Genomic DNA, 25,813 nt, shown 5'->3' with positions numbered 1-25,813 from the left:
TACATCCTATCCTTGCCTTCAGGAAGTTAAATCAAAGCATTAAACAGGAGAGGACAGGAATACTTATGGGACAGATGGAGAAGTTCAAGGAACTGACACAACATTACCCATCAATGTGACTGGTATCCGTGCCAGCAGTCTTAACTGTTGTCATGGGGTTTTCTAATATCAGAGCAAAGGAGAACTTTAACAAGGAACAAAAATGTTATTTTAGATACTTTGAATATACAGGAAATTTCCCCTCAGCGGGCAGCACAAAAAAAAAAGTGGGCAATGCAGACTGAAAAAAATGTAAGAGCTTTTCCACAGAGCTACTGTCTTGAAGGCACAAGACCTGCACATGGGCCTGTCCAAAAGCTTCCATGTGTTTGGTTTTGGTGCTTAGCTCACCATCCTGCAGTCCAGATGGCTGAACTGATGCCAAACATGATCTGGCAATTCCAAGCCAGTCAATCTCTTGTCACTCTGTATGAGGACAACATCCAGGATGGAGAGAGGGTTGCTCTGTACAGCAGAACCCACAGTGGAAACAGGTATTTCTGTTCATGAGGTAGTGTCAATGGAGATCTTTGCTTTCCTTCAGGGAGTGGCAGCAGTGCAGTGCAGATTGGACCACGGATTTTGTCAGGCAGGGCCCATGCTGCAAGATAGTACCTGTAGTGTTTGCTGTTCCCATAGTTCACATTGTCAGCAATTTCTGACACAGAAATAGCTGTTGTTCAACATGGGGATTGGACAGAAGAAATAAAAAGTGTTAGGAATGCATCTTTTTAAGGCTGAGAGGTCTTGAAAATGAAAATAAACCTATGGAGAATAAAGGAAAGTCAGAACTTTCCCTTACTTTCAAATTTTGAGAAACAGCACTTCCACCAACATTATGAATGGTTGTGAATGGGTAAAGATTGAAATCATGAGGACATTTACTCAGGAGAGAGCAAAAAAGGTGACAGTTCCTGAAATAAATAATAGATCTTGGTGCCAGCAAAGTACACGGGCAGAATCTGCAGTAAAGTGGTTTTTTTTTTTATAAAACCCAGAGAGCAATTGTAAACTGTTAAGCTGAAAGACGAAAATAGAAAGGATGATGAGGCAAGAAACAGGAAAGACAAGCAAGTTCACAAGCACCGTTTTAAGATGGTAGAAGTTCTGGATGCCTGGTTCTAATCATGCTGGGATATGTGAAGAGGATAGACAAAAGAAGGGTGAGGAGAACACTGAAGAGATTAAAGTGTGTGATGGGTGGGCAACGGGAACTGAAAGAGAGGATGATATTAAGTCTCCTTAGGAACATGGTAAGAAGAGGAAAACAAATGAGAAATCTGAAATATCAGTATCTACAGTGTCAGGAATAGTAAATTGTAGATGGGTAAGGGCATATATGTTTTGGGGTCTGGTACATGGCTTCTCTGTCGTCTGTTTCAGCATGGCACTCACAAATCTTTATGTCACCTTTGATGGTAAAACACTGGCCCAGACTATGGCACAGTCATGCTGTTGGTCCCCAGGCTTGGTTCTGGGTCCTGGAAAGGTGTGAGTGTGCAACAGACACAGCCACCAGAGGCTCTTAGGTTGTAAGCAAGACCTGTGCATTGGGACACCCCTGTCAACTTGGCCCTGATTTGTTTTACCACAGGTACCAAAGTGTGAAAACAGCTGGATCTTAACAATCCACAGAGGTATCAACTCAGGCTGTCTTTTCCCAACAGACTTAATTACTCTCAAACGTTTGGATGTAAGACAAATGTATTTCCTGTGATTGTAATTATTATCCACAGAGCTCTGAAGGTAGCTCTGACTAGGTCTGCATGTTTAGATTTACCTTAGGTAAAATGGATTCCTTCCCTCACTTTGCTGCAATGGAAAGGCTGACATGAGCTAATGATAGAGAGCTATGGTAACAGAAGCATTAAGTCCTGGGAAGACCATCCCAGGTGAACAGATCAAAGATTAAGAGAAAAATAGAAAACAGCCTCTGGTCATCGAGGATCATGTCTATGTAACAGGTAGGGTGAGGGTGGTAGAAGAAGAAAGAAAACAGAACATGCTGGCATATATATAACTGCTATAATAAACAGGAAAACAGACAAGAATTGCAGAAATTTTTTTGTGCCCCAAGATACCCGACAGAGTGATAAGCACTTGTTTTTAGACAAGATACTAACATACTGGAAAGTCAACACTTTAAAAGTCTTACTAGGAAAAGTAAAAATATCCCTATCAATTGCAACTGCATAATAATAACAACAGAATAACAGTAATTTGACCAGGAGTCAAAGTCATTCCTGGTAGAATTTTGCTGCCTCTAGCAAGGAATGAACATGTTGTCTCCTTTCATGTATATATTCATTATGTTGTGCTTTTTTTTTACTTTTTTTTTTAAACCTTAACCCCAAGAGGTTTAATGCATTTTAATTTCTTTTTTAAGTAGGTCACTGTTTTTCCTTTTCTTCACTGCCCTTCTTCTAAAGCAACCTCTAGGCTAAATCTTTATTTATTCTCTTTAGAACAGAACAAAAAAAAGCTCTGCAGAAATTTCAAATCTACTTTAGCATTTCTACTGTATTACAGTTCAACCTCTCCCACTCAATACCCACCAGGCTGTTCTCAAGTTCTTGCCTTTCCATCTGCTAGTCCTTCACAGGTTAAGGATTCGGGGAGGAAGGCGTTCCAGAAAGATGAAAGCTGCATATTGCAGAAAAGAGAAAATTTCTTCTTAAAGAGTATGACAAGACAACACAACTTGTTACTAAAGCTGTCACCATTCTGGTCATGCATGGTATTTATAAAAATACAGTAACATGCTGACTGTCAGGACCCTAAAACAAGCTAAAACTCCATTATGTCTTCCCTGCACTTATCTCCATCGAAAAGTACAGTTGCTTCTCCTTCCATCCCCACAGAATACCTTTGTAATGTAATAAGCCACGAAACATAACAAAAATAATTTACTCAGCATGACGTGCAGAGATACTGCAGCCAGGGAGTGACAAGAATTATGGTACATTCAGGTGATAAGTGTACAGGGGAGGTTCATCTCTGATTGTTTTCCTGAAAGGTGGAGGGAGTGCTTTGGTAAAGTTTTTGATTGATATGCTAGAGGCTGCAACACCACTGGGTGTGTTGGGTCAGCACCCTGAAATCCAACCTATGGATCAAGGGCCATGCCACAGGGACTGCTGTGTTACTTTGGAGTCTGTGAAAGCAAGAACAAGAACGTTCAGACTCCCACCTCTGCCAGCACAAGATATCTGTGAGGTTCACAGGCACTGTGGGAGGAAGACATAAATAATAAATGAGCTAAATAATGAAGACTACCTGTACCTAATTATAGTTCTAGCCACCCTTTTGAATAAAAGAAGTTCAAAGCTGCTTCTAAAAAACGCTGATCCCTTTTTTGAATGATGTTGGAACTTCATTTGTACAACGCAGACGATTAGCATGGGAAAGTCAGGCAGTGCCAATGGATGTCACACCAGCCTTTCATAGCCTTGCTGGGGAGAGAAATAGTGTCTGCTACAACAGTTTGTTTACACATCAAAACATTCTTAAGCTTCAATTAAAATTTACCCTGAATACAGAAGCAATTTAAGAAGTACAGTTAAACTGTGTAGACTATTTGAAAGCTGTTCTTTGTTATAGATTTGGTACTTAACCTGGTAGACTGACTTAGGAAAATAGCTCTTCAGGCTCTGTAGGGGTACTCAGGTGAGAGTCAGTTCCTGACTTTTAAGTGTCTAATGCTAAGTGTGTGAATGCCCTTATCTCCTCATCCCTTTCTATTAATAGTTTCATTGAGAAGAAGAATTTTTTCCTAGTGCCCTTCAATTCTGCACAACTGGGATTATGAACACCTAATGAAATTAATTTCTCTCAGGATGGGGGAAAAATATGGGCCATGAAACAGGATGCCAGGTTATAGGTTGGTGCACTTGTGTTCTTTTCCCTCTTGGTGATTTCTTGTCAGTACACACTTGCCTCACATTTTCCTATCTGCAAAATAAATATAATAATTCCTAATCACATTCCAAAAGATGCCTTCATGTTTGGTTAACAGTCTTAACTATATACCAACTATAATTATTTCATTCCCAGCACAAATACCTATTTGTCAGGGCACTTTTAGGTTATTGTTATATATATATATATATATATATATATATACATAATGAGAGTAGTAGAAATTAATGACAAGTTAAATTAAGATTATTTTTAAACTTTAAGTGCATTTCCACTTTCATACATAACACAAAATGTACTTTCAAAAAAAGATTAAACTGCTACAACTTATTGAAACAACTTCATTTGCAGAGAGTACAAATCTAATCAAGGGACTCATAAAATTGTACAATGCCTTTGTACAAATTTTAAACACCATTAAGGTGTTTTTCATTATCCCTTATTCAGCTAGTGGAAGAATGTTTCTTATTACTGTACAGGTTTCCTTGTTAGACCTCAGTAATGCTCAAACAACATGTAAGAACAAGTAAGTAATGTGTAGGCATGTTGAATGCAGTGCAGTGTGCCATGAAAAAGTACACTGTAAAGAAAAAATGTCAAGTTTAGCTAATCTATAATGCCATCTGTATACAGAACAGACTATATCATGAAGGGATGCCAACAAGTCATCTTTGAATTGAAGCACAGATTATTTTATATTTAAATATTTATCAGACTTCATGTTATAAGAGAAAATAACTGGCTAAACAATCCACTGATACTTTGTGGAGTTTATATTTCCACAGCTAATGCAAAGCTTGGTCTTATTCATGTAGTGGGTGTTGCCAAGATTACAAGCATTAGGTACACAAAAGTGCCTGAGCTGATTTTCCTTGTCTTTCTCCATCATTTACTGCTAGTGCTACCATTTACTTCATGCAAACTAGAGCAGAGATGCAAATTTATTGTGTTTAGTGACCAAGTCATGAAGGAAAAGTGAACATCAACAAAAGAGCTGAAAGCCCCTGTCTCACAAACCATTAGGCCATTCCTCAGTTGAGGAAAATGAGTTCAGTTCTCCCTCCTTTGGTGGAGCTCTCCCCCAGCACTGAAGATACGGGCAGCTGCCTGTGCCAGTGTCATGCTCCTTCTTTAGAAGCATCTTTCCAGATGCTGTAACACCAACTACACCTTCCAGGTTTCTCTGGAAAACTAAGGATTATTATCATCACAGCCAGCCTCCCCTTACAGCCATATTCCCTGGCGTTCACTTCCTTTTTTTTTTTTTTTTTTCCCCCAATTGTTATTCAGCACTGTGGCTAAGCATTTGGGGCAGGTTTTTCTTCCATGGTCCAAATTCCTTCTCATTTTCTTTCCAGTCTGTCCTTCAGCTATTTCTTTAATCAAAAATGTTCTTCAGAGGTGGTTCCATGTACAACCTCAAAATACATTTAATATCATCTTTTGTTGGAAGACTTCTTTTTATGATACTAATAACTATCCATGCTAACATTTACATATCTCAGGTCTGTTAAATGAACAGGCAGTTGATTGTCTGCTTTGTCTCTACTTTGCTTACAGAAATTACTCTTAAATCATACATCAGCTAATTGTGTTCTGTAGCACATATGAATTATTAATGAATTAAATCTAGTTTATCACAATGATAGTGATGTCTTTTCATCTGAGACTCTCCTAGGTATAAAAGTCAGAGTTTTTTGTGTGGTGTAGCCATGTGAAGATTGCAACTGTGAATGTTCTGCTTTCCAATGTTTTAGGTCTTAATTATTTAATATGATCTCCTCTTATCCCCTCTGTGTTTTCACACTTCCTAAAATAGATTATCATACTGCCTAAATATGAACATAATAATGTATAATGCTGAGATTTCTGAAAGATATTACTAGCCTTTTCTGTTTGGTTGGGTTTTTGTTCATTTTTTTGGGCAGAGGGGTTTTGTTTGTTTGTTTGTTTTTAATAGTGGACTGTAGAGCTGACTGAAGGTGGTCTAATACAAGCAGCCTTTGATACCATTTGGTAGTATTTAAGTTCTCTCCAGATGACCTGCTTTCAGAAGCATCTCTTCAAATGGCTTGCCAATATTCACAGTTCCTGCACTGCAAATTACAATTTATATTACTTAATATTAGAGCATGTATCAGAAGACAATTAAAAGTGAATATTTTCAAGTATGATTGGTTAATATTACTCGTAGTGCTATGTCTGGAAGTACTACTTCTGAATGTCAGGAAATATGCTGTGAATGCCTGTACATGAATAATGGATTGAAGATTAATGAAAGCTGATTTGTTTATTTTTGTACATAGACATAGAGAGCAATGTAACAGTGATTAAATATCCCCAGCATGCTTCCATTTAAAACAAAACCCTGAGAGCAATTTTTTGGCATAATGCATACTAATAAATCCAGTGACACAGTAAACAATTATTTAATTGCAAGAACAATTCTCTACCCTACATTTGCAGAAAACAATAGTATTCTCCATCTCTCCCTTACTAACTCATGCCATTCAGTTGTGAGGCTTCTCCCCAGCAGGTGTGAGGAGGTAGAAAGAGGTGGTCTGGTCATTCTGTCCTTGCACACCTGCCCTATTGGAGACAGAGACACAAATAAACCACCTGCTTTACTCAAAAGAGTAAACATGGGGAATCTTATTCTCCTTAATGCAGTTTTGCTCATTGATTTGCTCCTTTTCAACTGGAAAAGGATTTGTCTGAAATCACTGTGGTCCATAGGAGACCCACTTAGGTATCACTGGCTGTTGGAGCAGTTGTGTGCTCACACTTTGCAGTGCTGCCCCAGGCCCTGTGTGGGCAGGATTTCAGCACTCCAGTGTGTGCAGAAAACAGAAAGCACAACATAAGGGACAGATCTGCAGATCTCTGAAAGTCTTGTACTCCTGTTCAGGGCCACACTGTTTCAAATTTATTTCTTTAATATTGTCACCTGATATGTAGACTGAGTTTAAAATACAAATGCTTTCAAAAGCTTTTTTTTTCCCCCTTGGCCGGTAACATATTTATGAATTCAAATTAAAAAATGTGTATTCGATTTATTTATATAATTAATACATTACCATGAGTGTATCTTTTATATTCAGTATTCAAATGAATGTTTATGAATTTATCTGCACAGGAATACTCCCTGAATCTAATCGTACATGGCCTTAGCTATTCTTAGACTGTGTGCCTAGGGCAGACTCTCAACAGGATATAAAATTTGGCTTAGCAATGGAATCTGTAATCTGTGCTTGCATATCACTGCAACATTATACTTTCTTTACTTGAGGCACTCCTTTAAGTGTGAGAATTCATCTCAGGGTGTGGTATTGGAGTACAGCAATAAGACTTATAAGTGAATAAATAATTAGTGAAAGCAAATCAATGAAAGTATCAAATACTAGTAGCAGTATTAAAATTAAAAAATGCTGATATTAGCTCTCAGCATTGAGGAAATGAAGAATGAGGAGCAGGAAGACAACCACTACAGTAATCTCCAATAAACTCAAATGTAAAAGGCAATAATCTAATCAGAGAGCTAGTGCCACATTCTAGCTGACCTGTGCAAATGAAAAATATTCTATTAAAAGGACATTAATTACAGTAACGATTGCCAAATATATACATGCACACACAGACATATACTTGTAAGTATATATGCAGTTATTTGAAAGAGTAGTATCTCAAACTCTCCTAAATGTGCATTGCGTGGTGTTTTGGGTTTTGTCTAGAGCTACCTGTTGAGCTGTGCCACGGCTGTTGTCTCACCATACATACAGGTTTCCTTACAGGAGTACACAGGCACACCCAGGGTGGTTTTGTCTAACCTGGCTGTGTGTCCTGACAGAGTGCCCTGCTGGATCATTTTATCAGTACAAATCCATAACTTGGTCATTAATTATTTTTTTTTTTTTAAATCAATTTGCTCAAGGTTATCCTGCCTTTTTGAATGTCAATTTGCTCTAGGTTATCCTGCCTTTTTGCATGTTTGTATGAAGTTTAAAAAAGTTGTCCAGAGTATGTAAGCAGATGGTACATATGTTAACATTTTGGATTAAGTAAAACACTGTAAGAAAGGCTCAATTTTTGTTTTATCATGTATTTAACTCGGAGTACTTGATACTAGTGGTGTCAAATAGCAGATCACCACAATTTTTGCAGAAGTAAATACATGTGATAGATTTTCACCATGCATGAGTTAATAAAGCTGCATCACTGAGAGCCAAGGTAAATAGGCAGGGGGGGAGTGCAGGGGAGAGTCTTCCTCAGAGGGGAGGAAATGAAAGTTATCAGAAGTAGTTAACACTGATTCACCGAGGGGAAGTCATGGGTTGTGATTAGTAGCAGAGTCTACTCTGTAGAGGTCAGTAACAAGCGGGTCAGTGCTGGGTACAGTCTTAGCAATATATTCATCAGTGACCTGGATGAAGGGAAAGAGTATACCCTTAGCAAGCTTGCTGATGATAGAAAACTGGGAAGAGTGGCTGACTCACCAGAGGCCTGTGCTGCCATCCAGCGCGACTCGGACAGGCTGGAGAATTGGACAGAGAGAATCTGCGTGAGGTTCAACGAGGGCAAGCGTAGGGTACTACATCTAGGGAGGAACAACCCCATGCACCAGTACAGACTAGGGGCTGACCTGCTAGAAAGCAGCTCCAAGGAAAGAGACCTGGGAGTCCTGATGGACAACAGGATGACGATGAGCTCTCAATGTGCCCTTGTGGCACAAGCATGGCAAGTAAGTTGAGGAAGATCATCCTCCTCCCACTACTCTGCCCTGGTGAACCCCCATCTGGAGTACTTAGCACAGTTCTGGGCTCCCCAGTTCATGAAGGACAAGGAACTACTGAAGAGGGTCCAGCACAGAGCCACCAAGACATCTAAGGGACTGCAGCATCTGCCATGAGGAAAGGCTGACAGAGCTGCATCTTTTTTAGTCTGAAGAAGACTGAGGAGGAACCTCCATCAGCGCTTACAAATATCTACAGGGGGGGTGTAAGGAGGATGTGACCAGACTCTTTTCAGTGGTGTCCAGTGACAGAAGAGAGGGCAGTAGTCACAAACTTGAACTCAGGAGGTCCAACAAAAGTAACAGAGCACTGAAACACACTGCAGAGGTGGTGGAGTCTCCAGCTGGGGAAACCTTCCAAACCTACCAGGACACCATCCTGTGCAACCTGCTGTGGGTGAACCTGCTCACGGGGGTTGGACTCCAGAAGTTTCTTCCAACCTGTTACATTCTGTGATTCCATGACACTGTAAGAGATTTTAGAACATCAGCTGATGCTTTGCAAATCTGCTATGCTGAGCACTCATCAGTATAAAAGGCTCATCAGTTGTTATTTGACAAACAATAATTTCTTTTAGTGAAAAGATACACCTGCATTCCTCACCACAAAACCTGACCATGGTCTGCACAAGGAGGACCTGTGACATTTTTAACAACTGTTGCATCCAAGGAAGAGCCCATTACTTAGTATTTCCTTCAGCTTCGATATTTGTTGTATGGAATGCTTATCAAAGGCCAGGAAAACAAGCCTTGCATTTTCTGACCAAGGGAGGTCAAAACATAAGACAATCAGTTCAGACATTAAATACCCCAGTGAACAAAACTGGGTAGAAAGGAGGAAAACAGGAGCAAAACCACCTCAGCAGTTTCTCCAGTTTCCTGCTTCTTATTACACGTCCTTGCTTCCAAAGAGATTTGCTCTTTCACTTCGATGTGCGTCCCTGAATGTTCTCACACAGATCTCGCAGTTTTCTTACCTCGTTTCACACAAACATTCCACGACTGACAGGACCGGGAATTCCCCACCCGCAAGAAGGACAGCCTGGGTGGGTGACTTCACCTTCCGGAGCAGGCAGTCACCATACACCTGATAGCTGAGTCAAGTGAGCGGCCACCCACTCCTTCTGGGTCAGCGGACATCACAACGGAAAGCACCAACGACCACCCCACCAACGGCCACTAACGGTCACCAACAACCCCCACACCAACAACCCCCACACGCCCCAGTTCATCGGGCGCGCTCCCGCCGCGCGGGCACGGGTGGCGCATGCGCGGGGCGGGTCTCCTTGGCGCCGCGCGGAGGGCGAGCGCAGGCCTCAAGGAGAAGGTAGAGGGAGGGGAGGGAAGGGGGCTCGGGGGCCGCTGATTCTCTCGCCGTCGCCATGTTCCTGTGTGCTCCCCTGCGGGCTGCGGCCGCACACTCGGTAAGGGGGAGGCTGCTGCTGTGGCGGCGGCGACAACGACACGTCTGTCCCCGCCGGCCGGGGTAGGGTGCCTGCTCGGCTGGAGGAGGCCGCGGCAGAGAAAGGCCGGGATGAGGCGAGAGGCCGCGGTGGGGACAGGGGGTGGGAGGTGGATGCGGCCCCCGCAGTGGGCTGGCGGCGGGGGCCCCCGGCGGGGCAGGGCCTCAGGGAGGACAGGCCTGGTACAGCCGGTGGAAGGACGTCTCTGCCGGGTGTCACCATGGCCCTCGAGGCCTGCTGGAGTTACCTGAACGGCTCTAGAGCCTGCGTCGAGTGTAAAAGCCTCCAGCAGTAACTGCTTGGTGCTTCTCGTAGGTTATTGGTTATTTCCATTTCCCAAATGGAAAATTTCTAAAGTTGCCAGTGTGTGTAAGACTAACCATTGGAAGGAAGCCCCTTGGTTTGTTTTTCAATCCTGAGTCGACAAGTTGAAATCTTTTAGAGCAGTGCAAAAATAGGGTCTTACTTTGTTTCTTCTTAAAATCTGAAATTTACAGGTTTTATTTCTTGGAAACTAATGTTACAGTATCTTTGAAAAGAATAAAGGATTTTCTCTTGAAATTGTTATTTGTGTAGGAGACTGCATCTTGCCATTAGAAATCTGAAGCTTACAGTGTAGTGGTGGTCCCCTTAGCGTATGTTTTATATTTGCTTAGAACTCAGTAGGATTTATACCAAAGTATCCAGTCATCATGCATTTCTTTCAGTGCTGTCTGCAGACTTTCAGTTGTATTTGCATAGTCCACCTACACTTTTTTAGTATTTTTTCTGAATTTTACATGTTGACTGGTTTCAAGAGGGCACTCAAATTGGCGTGCCAGTGCAATTTATTGAGTGTACTTCATATTAGTTGGTAAGTACTGACATTGAAAGGGTGGCACTCTGGAACAATCAGCAGTCCACAGTTGTCCCAGAGTTCATTTTGGCCTCTGACACAGAAGGGCAGGAGATTAATTGCTCTCCTGGCTGCTGCTTTCAGATGAGCCAGAAGCAGAGAGCAAAACGAGGAGATGAGTGCATAGTACATAATATATACAATTTCATAGTAAATCCAGTACTTCCGGGAAAGACTGACCACATGACAGGGAAAGACTGCAGCCATCCAGGGAAACCACATGACTGAGCTGATCAGGTTCCTCTTAGAGCACAGCAGGGACTGTAGTTCTCTGATACTTAAGGTTGGATTTCACATGTGACCTCATGCCTCTGTTTTTACTATTTTGACACTGATCCACTTGAAAGCTCACAAATTTTATACATATACAGAAGTTAAATAGTTAAGAGGGGATTTGTTTTTAATATACTACTCTTCAAGAAGCCTCAAAAGTGGTATAGAGTGGTCTATACAAAAATAATACAAAATTGATAGAGAATTATTTTTAATTGCATGTTTGCATATGGCAGTATGATTTTTGTAATGTATAGTGATCTTGATCAGTTTTGGCATGATGGATCCTAACAGGGACTACAGAGAGTAGATGAACAAAACTTACAGGTCTCGTGTCCTGTTGATATTTCAGGCTCTTAAATTTGTTCTCTCAAGCCTAATCTCACTATTCAGTTAGTTAAAAACCGAAGCAGCATTTAAGTGCTTACCCAAGAAGAATTTTAATAATTATAGTTTCTGCAAACTTTTCAAAGGACGAGCTGTGAAATAACAAATTGGAAAATTCTTCGTTAGATATTTGATGAGAATTTGTATTCAAGGGAGTTAGAGCTGGGGCAGAGTGTTACGTGTTTGATGTTAAATCCTGTAACTTCGATATTGTCTAAAATGGTCAAGATGAATTGAGAGATGTGCCCTCCTAATAGTACAGAAGAGCACTTAATATTCATCTTTACGCTTAATTCTGATTATTAGTGATGACATAAGAATTAATGGCTTACAATTAGAGTGGAAATCAAGCTGGTTCTGAAAGCAGTCACTAGCAGTTAATGTAGATTATTAACTGTTAATATTATCTACTTCATTTTGTTTGTAGATAAGACAGATTCAGAACTTACATAGGGCAGCAGTCCGCAATGCCAGTGGAGGAGCCTTATTTGTGGTAAGTAGTTTTCTACCTTACTGTAAGGGGAATGTGTAAGAAGAGTTTGGCATAGACTTTTTAAAATCTGACAAAAAGATTTTGGTGGGCAATACTTGCTGTAGAAGCCTATTAGAATTTACAAAGTGGGGTTTTTTTTCAGTTTCTATTGAAGTGGCAATGGAGTTTCAAAAGGTTTCATTTTTGGTTTTGGCTTTGTATTTCTTACATAATGAAAGCTCTTTTTTATTACTAGTCATGGTGATTGTAGCATTTGTCTGACTGCAGATGAGACTTTTAACTTTACAGTTCTTGTTACTCATTTGGAGTTAGTTGAGTTTGTAATTGCAGCTCATGAAATGCTTTGCAGGCACACTTTCTGGATTTCTAAATTTAGCCACAGAATTACCCTTGGGTCCAGGTATAGCCCTGTCCACTAGCAGCTGAAAAGTGCAGGTCTTGTTTGTATTATGTCATATAGCATGTTGCATTCATAATTAAGGCAATTAGAATAACAGAATTGTTCAGGTTGGAAAAGACATTTCAGATCATCAATTGCAACCAATTAGGTATCATCATAGTGTTTTTAATTATTAATATCAATTCCAAAAAAAAGCCCTCATATTTACATGTGTAAAGCAGGCATGTCTGTCTACCACTAAAGAGAACCTGAAGCTTCTGAGAGAGGTATATTCTGTCCCATTTTGCTCCATTCAGAGCTTTATCTAGTCTGCAATTCAGCAGCTGAGCAGTGTGGTATTATTGTTCCAACATTTAGTAGAAATCAGCACTTCACTAGGGAATTGACTGCTTTGTTGAAAAGAAGTGCTCAGCAGTTCTGGACAGATTTTTTTGTTGTTGCCTTTCTGCCACTGAGTCTGCTGCTTTTCTCATAAGATGAAGTCAGTGGGATTACAGTACGTGCTTCATGTGCTGTTCCAGAAACCTGAGCAGTCATTGATGATTTATGGAGTGAGAGCTGGTATTCAAGGCATAAAGGAAACAGTATAGGCTGACAGCTTAGGAAACTTCAAGTGTAGCTTGAGATTGGTGAAGACAGGCAAAAGGTGTCTTTGGCACTCTTCATAGAAGTTGGTGTCTGGTGTAGAAGTTATATAGCTTTGTAAATTCTTCAGGCATTTTTCAAGACTTACGTAACTGCTTAAATTATTTGCTGGAAGGAGGAGCCTGAAAATAGAGACAGGGAAGTAGAAAAGAATTAGTGTGTATTAGTTAGCTACTTGTGAAATCTAGCTATTTTATTTAATAGCATCATTTATTCTTTTTATTTTCATTCCAAAGCACAATTTTTGCTATCAGAGCATAGGAAACTTGTTTGCATGAGAGTTTATTTTATGGGATTGGGCGTTTTCTGGGGTGGGGTTTTTTTTGTTGTTGTTTGTTTTTTTGTTAGGATTTTTAATGTTCTTATTAGAAACAACAGAAAGTTGGAAGAGACCTTGAAAGATCATCTAGTCCAACTCCCCTGCCAAAGCAGGATCACCTACAGCAGGTCACAGAGGAAGTCATCCGAGTGGGTTTTGAATGTCTTCAGGGATGGAGATTCCACAACCTCCCTGGGCAGCCTGTTCAAGTGCTCTGTCACCCTCACAGTGAAAAAATTCTTCCTAATATTTATACAGAACCACCTATGCTCCAGTTTATAACTGTTGCTCCTTGTTATATTATTAGTCACCCCTGAGAAAAGCTTGACTCCATCCTCCTGGCACTCGCCCCTGACATATTCATAAACATTGATGAGGTCACCCCTCATTCTCCTCTTCTCCAAGCTGAACAGACCCAGCTCCCTCAGCCTTTCCTCAGAAGGCAGATGTTCCACCCACTTAATCATCTTGGTCACTCTGCACCAGACTCTTTCAAGCAGTTCCCTGTCCTTCTTGAACTGAGGGCCCCAGAACTGGACACAATATTCCGGATGTGGCCTCACCAGGACAGAGCAGAGAGGGAGGAGAACCTCTCGACCTACTGGCCAAGCCCTTTCTAATGCACCCCAGGATGCCCTTGGCCTTCTTGACCAAAAGGGCACATTGTTGGATAGTGGTCATCCTTCCATCTACCAGCACCCCCAGGTCTTCCCAGTGCTGCTCTCCAAAAGAAGTAAAGTAAATAAGTAAAAGTAAATAGGAAATAAAAGGCTATGGGAAGTAAATAGTTGGATGTCTTTCTGTGTGCATGTAAATTTGCCCTGACTACAACTAAAGACCTTCAGAGCAAATCTCAGATGTTAAATACAGCAGATTTCTATGGGAACTTTTTTGCTGAGGTGAAGACATTTAAGTAATGCTAGCTGTTCATATACAATAAGAAAATAACTGCTTGTGGAGGAATAGTAGGCTTACCTGGGATTAACTTTAACCTGTTGTGGTCATCCTCTTGTTTAGTAGTATGTCGTTTTACACTCCAGTGTCTTGGTGTTGTTTTGCAAAATATGTTGGTGGTGCTTGTTGCAGTACCCATATAGGAAATATATATGTGAGGAAGGAAAATGCACACAGTATATTTGTTTTGAAAGAGCAGTGCACATGCTGGCAGGGAACCTAGTTGTCTTAAATATAGTATTAAAATGCAGTGCTGATTGCATGCCCTTGTATCCCAAACTTTTTTCATGCAGATTTTTTCTTCCATGTTATCAAAAGCATATAGAAGTAAGAAAAGTTCTACTGCAACTCCTTTTTTTCCTTAAACAGCCAAGAGGAGACTTTGTTTACCATTAAACTCAGCCTGGTGCCATCACAGGCAGCTAGATCACACTTCCAGAAAGAGTGAAAAGAGTATGGAGCAAGGTGCTTTTTAGTGATGCCCAGTGCCAGGAGCAGAGGGAATGGTCACAGGGAACATCAGGAAAGATGTCTACTGTGAGGGAGCCAAGCACTGGCACAGGTTGCCTAGAGAGCTTGTGGAGTCTCCTCACCCTGCAGATATTCCAAAGCAGCCATCTGGATGTGGTCCTGGGCAACCAGCTCTATGTGTCCCTGCTTGAAAAAGGGGGTTCAGCCCAGATGACCTCCAGAGGTCCCTGCCAACCTCAACCACACTGTGATTTAACATAGTATTCTTACTGTGACCTTAATTCTAATCTTGCTCTCCAGAATCTTAACAAAAAAACAACCAAACAACCAAAAACCTACAAAACAAAAATCCACCACGCACAAAAAAAAAGGCAGAATTGCATCCATATCATTCAGGAGCAAAGAAGCACATGTAAATATCAGATAAATGGTGCATCCTCATCAGCCAAATGGAAGACTAGGGAGCATGTGATTGATAAATTCCTAACAGCTCAGTAGAATTCTGTAAGCTCTCAGTGAAAACTATCCCAGCACAGAATTAGATGAAGCCTATACAGAAAAATGGAAAACAAAAAAAGGTGATGTGTTCTTATTTACTATTTCCCTGTGCTGTAGCTTTTACAACATACCTTGGAGCCTCACTGCACATAACCAACTGTGTGGCAAGCTGTAGCTACAGATAAAAAGTCTTATTTTCCTCTTCATATTAAGGGTATTCAAGGATATCGGTTTAGAGATGGTACACTGAAAAACAACAGCTGATCTAGACAAAGAGGGAGATTTTACTAAATCAAATAACTTATTTGCTAAAGAAATTGAGATCAAGTACAGTTGTACCTGTGTCAAATAGCTGTGGAAGCCAAAATAGCAGCTTGAAATAAAACTGGCATACACATTTGAGAAGGAAAAGTTGAGTTACGGAAATACTTATAATGACTCATGGATTTGATCTGTGCAGCTAAGACCTAGAACAGGTCTGTGAGGGAACAGGTCTGTTCCACAGTATTTCCAATCAGTTTTTCCTCCATCAGCCTCTTTTTGAGGACCTCCATTAAAATAGGTAGAAAGCTCTCACCAACACTAATTATGAATAGTCAAATCCTTTTATCTGGAAGGGCCAGTCTAAAACAGTGGCAATTGTATTCCTAAAAGCTTTTTTATGTTATCTTCTAGACCACACTATATGCCATAAATTAATCCTTATTAAAATATTAGTGTGTTCAAAGGGAAATAGTTATCTTTCTGTAATTCCTGTTCTGAGGGGAAAGTAATCCTTGGTGACAAAGTATATATTGACTGTAGTTTCATATTCGACTTGGAACTGTGACAAGGGTACATGCTCTCAAATTGTTGGTACTAGCACTGTCTACTCCAGGCTATGGATGGGACAAGCAACAGAAATCTCTCAGTAGACCAACAGATGTATCTGAAGATAAGTATTTGACCTGATATTTCTTTAAAAGAACTTAGACTCCTAGAGTAGCTATGGACCAAATACATTTTAAGTGCTGCACTGATGACAGTCTTGTGGTATATAAGTATTCTACAGTATTGAGATTTTTCATTAAATCCTTTGTTGCTTAATAAGAATGCAGTATAGAAAATATAAAATAATCTTTGATTACTTTAAAAAATGATGAAAGCATAAGTCAGCGAAGTGGGATTTTTTCTCCTAAATATACTTTTAAAACTTTTATTATTAGCTGGTTGTGGATTATGTTTAGCATCAAGCCTCAAGTATAACTTATGTTTTCCCTCAAACTCTCCTCCATTTAATTTGAAACTTTCTCAATTCGATAACTATAAAGTTTGAAATAAAATTTAGCAGTAAATACTTCAAGGATATGATACCATAATAACCTGCTTAGAGAACTGAAAATTCTGTGCCAAATGTTTTTCTGGTGGATAGGGATCTTTATTAGAACTAAGATTTTATTACAGGAAAGTGTCACTTCTTAAAAAGACTTCCAGACTTTCTAAAAATAGAATTAATTTCAATTTGAGGTTCTGTAGAGGACCACCTGAAAAATTATATAGAATATCTTATATTTGAAATAATAATTCAAAATTCTGCTTTCTCCATTCTGACAATTGAATACTCTTCTCAGAATTGTATCTGCAATTAAAGAGTTAAAGTATAAAAAAAAAAAGTTAAGAAGTATATGTTAAGTCTGTGTTTGAATTTGCAAACACTGTAGTTACATAGCAAGAGTAAGTTTTCATAGTTAATATCTCATAGGAAAAACTGAAAATGGGCATCTCTTTTAGTCCTTTGTTGGTTATTAATGTATTAATTCTGTATCACAGGATTCTTAATCTATCTGTGATTAATTTGAACATAATTGCCAAACTGTACTTAATGTACTGTGTTAATAAAATGTATTATTTTGATAACGCCATATTCCTCAAGAAATATTTTTTCTAATAGGAAATAACAGTAATAAACTATTAATTTGTGTTGCAATAATTATAGATACTTTTCATAACTTTCTCAGATATTTAATAATTTTTAATGAGTACTATGAAACTGAGTATTACGGAATTTGAAACTATGAATATATCAGTCTTATTCAAGCAACTGAACTGTAACTGTCTAATGAAAAGATACTTTACAACAGTAAATCTGTCCTGTATTATTTCCTGACAACCCCATTTTTATTTTCTTTTTCTTTTCCTGAAGCACAGAGATAGTCCTGAAAATAATCCAGATACTCCATTTGAGTTCACACCTGAAAACCTGAAGGTATGCAGACAAAAAAAAAATACGTAAATACAATTCAAGGCTTTGGTTTTGGATCAGTACTGATGCATTTTTTCATCTTTCCCTTTAAAAAGCGAATAGAAGCAATCATAAACAACTATCCAGGGGGACACAAGTCTGCAGCTGTCATGGCAGTACTAGATTTGGCCCAAAGACAGCACGGATGGTTGCCCATATCAGCTATGAACAAGGTATTTGGCTCTTAATTATCTTTCAAGAATGATTTTAATGTCTTCTTTAAATATATCACTAGAATATTAGCATTTATTTATCAAAGGCAGGGCACAGAATTGTAAGAATTCCTTATGATACTACATTTTAAAAAATAAAAGGGAAAATTAATGCAGATAACTTAAGGCTATGTTGTTTACATGATGTGACACCATTGCTAGAAACTAGAGAATTATCGTGAGTTTCCTAGAATTAACCCAAAAGTAGGAACAGAAACTTGGGGGGGTTTTTCTGCTAAATTTGAGAAAAATAAAAAGGGCAGTGGTGGCATTTTTCTCATCTCAAATTAGTGGCATTACACATTTCCAGGATTGTACTTAATCTCTATACTCCTAAAGACTTCTGCAAAGGAGCATTAGTGGTAGTGTGTGTTATTAGTGTTTTAGAATGCTTCACAGCACGTGCCTGGAAAACTCACCAAAGTAATTAAAGAGACTGTTTCAAAATAAGGAAGCAAGCAACTGCACTGTTCCAAAGTGATAGGCTGCATAATAATAATCAAATGCCAAGAAATAAAAAAATTAGTTTATATTCATATGAATAAACCTGTCATATTTTGTGTTACAATCTGACATGTTTTACAGTGAGAAGTTTTAAATTCCGTCAAGATGTGCTAAGCATTACAGAAAATACTGAAGGAGTTAAGTGCTCATTTAGGAAACTGCAAATTTTATCTGTGACTGTGTCTGCAGTATAGCAGAAAGCCTGAAGCTTCAAGGAAGAGTGAATGGGAAAAGTATTTTCATTTATTTAAGTTTCAGATTGATATTTTGTTTAAAATGATCTTAAGATTTTTAAGTGAACAAGTATTTTCTGTGGTTTGTTACTTGCCTGTTACAGAGACTGGAATATAAACTGGTTACATTTTGAAAACGGAGCCAGTACTTAACCTGAGCAGTTTGCCAGGGTTCCAAGTTAATGAGGTCAGGGATACTTCCCCCAGAGCCGGCTCCATGGAGACTGCACTTTACTCCCTGTTCCTTAGCTGTGATACCAATCTGCAGATGCAGCCGTGGGCTTTCTAAGGCCAGCCCTGGTGTGTCACAGAACCTGGGACAGCCCTGCTGCATCTGACTGAGGCGAGCATAGCACCAACCTGTGAGAATTCCTTACCTAAAGGCTTACGTGGATCAGTGTGGGCAGGCGTGTACAAGTTTGTGCATTTACACAGCAAGAGAGCAGAAGTGCAGCATGAGCTGGAGCTGACTATGAAAGCAGCTGGAGCCCAGCTCACTCTCTGCATCTGTGTGTGTGTGATGCTGGAGGGAATGGACTCGAACTCCTCACTGCGCTGACCTCCCATGGCTTAGTGCCCTTGTGACACAGAGCAGGGTGATACCAATCAGAGTAACCTGAGTGTCTTTTCTCAGCACTTGAATGCAGTTGTGCTCTGCTATCCATCCCCTCCTTCTTATTTATCCCTTACTGCAGATAGAGGACAGGTGACTTTACTTAAATGATTTGTTAAATGCCTTTACTGATGCCCTGTGAGGATTCACTGTAGTGTCTGTTTTGCCCTTGTTACAGGTTGCTGAAATTTTAGAAATGCCTCCCATGAGAGTGTATGAAGTAGCAACCTTCTATACAATGTATAACCGCAAACCTGTTGGGAAATACCACATTCAGGTCTGCACTACCACACCTTGCATGCTGCGGGACTCTGATAGCATTTTAGAAGCCATTAAGAAGAAACTTGGTATGACACAAATTTGTAATTACAATGAATACAGATAAGAATTCTTGTAATTTGTTTTAACCTTTTGTTTAATGATACTTAAGTATATTTTTTCATCTGGTGGGGACAGAGAAATAGTATTGGAAATCAAATCATTGGAGAATAGCCATTATAAACTTCAGAGTTCAGATTTGGCATTTATTCTTTGTTTTCAAAGATATCAGTACAATAAAGCAGAAAAGGCCATTGTCCACAGTACATGGACACAGTGGCTTTGAAGAGATTTTCCAAGGCAATTTGTCAGGAAATGCAGCATTCTAATATGACCCTTGGACTGAGAAAGTAAGCCATATTCCATATACAGGAGTGGACTCTGAATGCTGTGGCCCTTTTTCATATGCAAAATAAGATTTTTAAGGTGTATGAAAGTTGTGAGGGTTTGATTTTTTTTTTTTTTTCCTTAAGTTAGGTGATGGAATCATTGAATGGTTTGGGCTGGAGTGGGCCTTAAAAACCATCTGTTTCCAACCCCCTTGCCATGGGCAGGGTCACCTCCCACTAGACGAGGTTGCTCAAAGCCCCAAACTGGCCATAAACACTTCCAGGGAGGGGGCATCCGTAACTTCCGTGGACAAGCTGTGCCAGTGTCTCACCACCCTCACAGGAAATAGATTTTTCATAATATTTAACCTGTATCTACTCTTGTTTTAAGACCATTAACCCTCATCATATTGCTTTATGACCATGTGAAAAGTCCCTCCTTGGCTTAGGCCCCATTCAGGTACTGGAAGACTCCTATAAGGTCTCCCTGGAGCCTTCTCCAGGCTGAACCACCCCAACTCTCTGAGCTTGTTCTCAAAGGAGATGTGTTCCAACCCTCTGATGATCTTCATGGCCCATTTAGTCAGGTCCATATCTTTCTTATGCTGGGGCCTGCAGGGCTGGATTCAGTACCAATGGGGTTTCATAAGCATAGGGTAGAGGGTCATGCTCTGGTCATGCTTCTTTTAAAGCAGCCCAGGATACTTGGCTTTCTGGGCTGCAGGTGCACATTGCTGGCTCATATTGTTATTCATCAACCAACATCCTTCTTGTCAGGGCCGCTCTCAGTCCACTCATTGCCCCAGCCCAGGGGCAGGACCTTGCACTAGGCTGTGTTGAACTTCATGAGGTTTGCATAGGACTGTATTTGTAGCATGTCAGGGTCCCTCGGGATGGCAGATCTGATGTTAATATAAATTAGGAATTTTCTATGGAAAAAGTCAATCAAGAGTGTTGCATTATGAGAACTCATGGTGTTGTTTTTTCTTCCTTGTTGGGTGGTAATAGGGGGGGAAATCAGGGACTACCAGCTCTTCCTAAGAACCACTATGATAAGAGCTGCAGAACAGCTGCTTATTGTCTTGAATGCCAAAGGCATATTTAGATGACATTTGTCTTAGTTTTTTTTATTGCAAAATAGCTTAATTTTAAATGAAACACTTAGCTTGAGAAATCAAGGCATAAAGGATGATTCTGTAGCTCTTGTGGAGACACAGGCCTTACTTAGAATTTTATTAGTTCTCCACCACTTCTTATAACTTTAGAGGAAAACTGCTTTTCAGCATTCATTTTCCATGGAGTATTCTGTAAAGATCAGATGCTGAGATGCTAACCTGCCCTCTGGGGAAGGTCTGTATATCACTAGAAAAATAAGGTGCCATGGGAGCTAAGTATATATTGTTCAGGAAATAAGACTTTTTGTATAAGCCTGGAAGTTGTTTGAGTTTGTGGCTAAGTGTTAATGCTTGGATCTTGGTTAATTTGGGAATGTAAGACTCAATACTGTACATGTGTGTATGTGTATATATTTCATATCAGCACATGAAAGCTGTTTTCCCTATTTTTCCATTCCGTTGTCTTGTTTACTAAAAATGTTCCTGAGTAGAACTGTTCTGATTCTTCAAATTGTCTATTTTATAGTTATTTTTCAACAAATCATACCTGTAAGCTTGTAAATGAGGCATGAAAAATGAATATGAAAACTGACTTCATAGGTTATTGGACTTTTGTTTAATGGAAACATTTTGGACTCATAAGAGAATTTAACTGTACAGATGTTTTTAAGGCCAAAAATTCAAGTAATGATAAGATTATGGAGTACTCAGATTCATGCTTTATCTTGTTTAATATCCATTGATGAATGTAATATTCTTTATTGATTTAGGCATAAAAGTTGGGGAAACAACACCAGATAAACTCTTTACGCTGATAGAAGTGGAATGTTTAGGTGCTTGTGTAAATGCACCAATGGTACAAATAAATGACAATTACTATGTAAGTATGACATTCCCTTTTAAAATCTTCAACTTTGCTGGCTTACCTGTATTTTCACTTGTTTCAGATTCAGAAGGTTTGGTTAGTTACTTTACATTCCTATTGGCAGGGACAAGTTATAACCTACAGCATCTTGGCCTCGTCCCAGAACACTTCATCTGTATCAGAATATCCATTTATTTTTTCTTTCAGTTAACAGTCTAGATTCACACAAGTGGGGTCATACATTTTTGTGTAGACATGTGATGAGCTTTTAAAAGCACTTTAAAGCAGCCTGTTGGAAAGTCCATTGGACTGGTATAAGGCTATTTTTGAACTTTTAGTCTTCTGAATTACAGCTCACTTGGATGCCATCAGACCAAAGGAATTAACGTATTGACTGAGTCCAGCTTTAAAAGAAACCTTATTTTTAAAATAGTTTCTTTTGTTATCGCAGCCTGATTAGTGTTTGAACTGTTGTTCTCTTGAACCATACCCATAAGGTGTTTTTGCCACAGCAGACACCATTTGCAGTATGTGCAGTGGCATGAATATAGTGGGTAGGCAGCAATCCAGCTCACTGATATACCAAGGAAGCTGAAAACAACCCCATGTTATGGATGAGCTGAATCAGCATTGCTAAACATAATTTCTGCAACTGTATGCAAAACAAAAATTTCAGCATTAAAATGACTGTATGCTCTTTAGTTTTTCTAATTCTTTGAACCACTATGTGTGATAATGGACAGGATCAAAACTATGTATGCTAGAATCATACCTAAAAGAACTGTCTGGTGAATTTTAAATGGTACAGTTAACATAATTGCTGACTTTTTCTGTGTTGTCAATGATTTATTTTTTTTTTAACAGGAAGATTTGACACCCAAAGATATTGAAGAAATAATTGATGAGCTAAAGGCTGGCAAAGTTCCCAAACCTGGCCCAAGGTATGCTATATACGAATAATAATGGCCAACTATTCGAAGGCTGATCCTTTTAAGAAACTAAATTCCTCTTTCAGTGATTTGTGTTCACAACCTACAGCTAAAAAGCTGCAATTCATTTAGTGAACTTTTTACATACTGAAAGACAAAGGAGTTGGGAAAAACTGAGCAAAGAATTTTTCTGTTCTTGATGACTGACTAGAGAAGCATGAAATGTGAGAACAATCTATTCTGAATTGGTTTAGTAACCTAATAGGGGAATGATATCACCTGTTGGATTTGTTTGCCTAGATCATGTAAATAAAAAAATGGCTGTAGGCTGTTTGGTTTGTGTTTTGGGTTTTTTTGTTGGTTTGTGGGTTTTTTTGGTTTTGTTTTTTCCCTTAAAAAAAAACTCAGAAATCACAAACCTTTCAGAAGCTTGCAGTCTTCAAGTTTTTCACATCTATGGTTTTGCAGTGTTCTTTGTTAGCCTGCCTACAGCTATGTTTATATGAATGAATTAATTTAACTTGGGTGTATTACCTGTTCCTGCTGTTTCTATTATTTTTTTTCAATACAAGAACAATGAACTGAACACAGTTACAGTTTCTAAACATGGGAAAAATAGGACTGATGCTACCAGATACTGCCTTTGGTTTGGTATTTCTGGGATCACCATCAGTTTTGTCCTGCCAGCCTCTGAATAAATAAGAAAATCAGTGGTCTTACTTTGCATTTTAGTCACAAAACTCTTTGTCACTACTTAAATTTGGAACCTTTTACGAGTAGCATCACATTTCTGGAAGAGGAATAGGAAGAATGAAACAAAAAAATGGCTTCAGCTTTAAGTCAGATTTGCAACTGTCTTCTGTTGACTAATTAAACAGTATCTGAGGTTGCAGCAATACCAGAAATTAATAATTTATTTTTTTTTTTCCAGGAGTGGACGCTTTTCTTGTGAGCCAGCTGGTGGCCTTACTTCTCTCACTGAACCACCCAAAGGACCAGGTTTTGGAGTTCGAGCTGACCTGTAATGATTTTTGTTATAGGAGGAACTGTCTGAAAATAATAAAGTAACTTTAATCTCAGTAAAATTGTGCATTCTAATACTTTTTTTTAAAAGAAAGCATACGCAATTAGAGTATCTAACTTACTACAGTTTAAACTAATGTAAACCATAATTGTAATTCTGTGAATCACTGAAGGAGTCCACTTAAGACCACTGTGTTGAAAGTTGCACCTTTTGATCTGCCATTGAAAGGTTCTTTGAAGTGACAGAACTAAATTACAAGTCTGGCAAATGCACACAGAAGCAAACTACAAGGAGATGAGCTGACAAAACAGCACTGGCTGCTACTTTTCATTGCAGTTTAAAACCAGAAGAACAAACAGGAAGGCTGACCTTAACAGTTGTGTTTAAAAAAAAAAAAAGTTTTTTAAAATCTGGTAGATTCAGTAAGAAGTGGTTCTTTTTGAGCCTAATTCTACCAGAGAGTGATCAGAAAGAATGTAAAAATTATCAAGTTACAACCCAACACCCCTTTCCACCTCTCCAAGTAGCAGCAGTACTCTAATAAAAGAATGAACAGCAACAAGAAACCACTTCCTGTAAAAATTTATTCAGTACAGACAAGGTATGCAGTTTGGGGAAGACACAATACACCAGAACTCTTTAATACATGGCTATAATAGTAGTAATATATGAAACTAGTTATTTTGCTAACAGATCCTTTGACTTTACTGCTGTGCATCAGCTTTACAGAACTAATCTGTAAACAGGTGTTTCTCCCAGTATAAAAAAGTTTGGATATAATTTTTTTAATTGACTGCAAGTGGACACAATACAGACGCTTGCAAACTCTGAGAAATTCTTTAAATATGTACATATATATATTTAAACATAAATTAGGAAATAAGAACATTTGACATTTGTTATACAATTAATGTAATACATGGAGCTTAATAGTACCTTTTTTTTAATGCTGTATTATATTTAATTTTTTATATTCTGTTTAACAGTGCTTCCCTAAACTATTTTGCCCCTCCTGAGTCAAATTTTTTATCTACAGATCTCCCCGCAACATTATGATCTCACATAGTCTGTTCATGCCCCACCTTTATTTCAGTAGGCTCTCTGAAGTTCCTTGAAGTTCCAAATAGTTTTAACTGTTGGTATTTCTGAGAGCAGAATATACATTTATTATTTGTATGTAAAGCTTACTATCCCTTCTAAATTAAATCAGTGAATTGCATACAAATGGAAAAGTTTGATAAAGACAAGTAATGAGTGAAGCAGTCACCCAATTAGCATGAAAAGACCCAGTGTGTATGAGAAAACAGTACGTAGATTAAAACACTATCTGCAATTTAAAGTTGCTGAATGCTCTTCTGAAAAGTCACTCCAGTGTTTGTCATAACCACACACCTCATAGAAGGCCAGGCATCTGGCACCATGCAGCACTTCTCCAGAGACACAAAATGAGATAGACAGCGTATTATATTTTGATGCAAAGACTCATTTTAATAGACCAGTCTGTAACTGACCTGTTTGCTCTACTATAACACAGCTCTATGGGAGTCCCTACAGGATCACCTCATTCTAACCTAAAATTAAAGGCAACTATTTTTAAATAGTTGATTATAATTGCATTGAATGTAACTGAGGATTTTGCATGCATTATGGAACTATTATATTTCAATTGTTTATGGTTTTGTATTTTACTGTGAAACTGCACAACTGTGTTGAAGGGTAGCAGTTTTAGACGTGCAAAGTTTGAAGCTTTCAGATGCACAAAAAGAAAAGTTCTAAGATACCAGACTTATCCCATTCCTGCAGCTGGACAGTATCATTTGTTGCCCTGTAACTACTGTTGTATTGT

The 25,813-nt window shown here is 38.9% G+C and overlaps 1 protein-coding gene across 2 annotated transcripts; it reads left to right on the top strand.

Annotated features, from left to right (window-relative positions):
* Nucleotides 1-9,913: 9,913 nt before the first annotated feature.
* Nucleotides 9,914-24,365, top strand: NDUFV2 (NADH:ubiquinone oxidoreductase core subunit V2). 2 transcript variants are annotated; one of them, XM_030444208.1, is made up of 8 exons: nucleotides 9,914-10,073; nucleotides 12,192-12,257; nucleotides 17,727-17,789; nucleotides 17,882-17,998; nucleotides 19,566-19,734; nucleotides 21,920-22,029; nucleotides 22,879-22,955; nucleotides 23,875-24,363. In XM_030444208.1, the coding sequence occupies exons 1-8, from the start codon at nucleotides 10,014-10,016 to the stop codon at nucleotides 23,966-23,968; spliced, it is 756 nt and encodes a 251-aa protein (XP_030300068.1). In that variant the 5' UTR covers nucleotides 9,914-10,013; the 3' UTR covers nucleotides 23,969-24,363. The 2 variants fall into 2 exon arrangements, with proteins under 2 accessions (XP_030300068.1, XP_030300069.1); XM_030444209.1 differs by having other exon boundaries at nucleotides 10,009-10,170; nucleotides 23,875-24,365.
* Nucleotides 24,366-25,813: the final 1,448 nt, after the last annotated feature.

This window comes from Calypte anna, chromosome 2 (assembly GCF_003957555.1).
Source record: "Calypte anna isolate BGI_N300 chromosome 2, bCalAnn1_v1.p, whole genome shotgun sequence".
NCBI lineage: Eukaryota > Metazoa > Chordata > Aves > Apodiformes > Trochilidae > Calypte > Calypte anna.
This window is presented reverse-complemented; position numbering and strand designations above follow the sequence as displayed.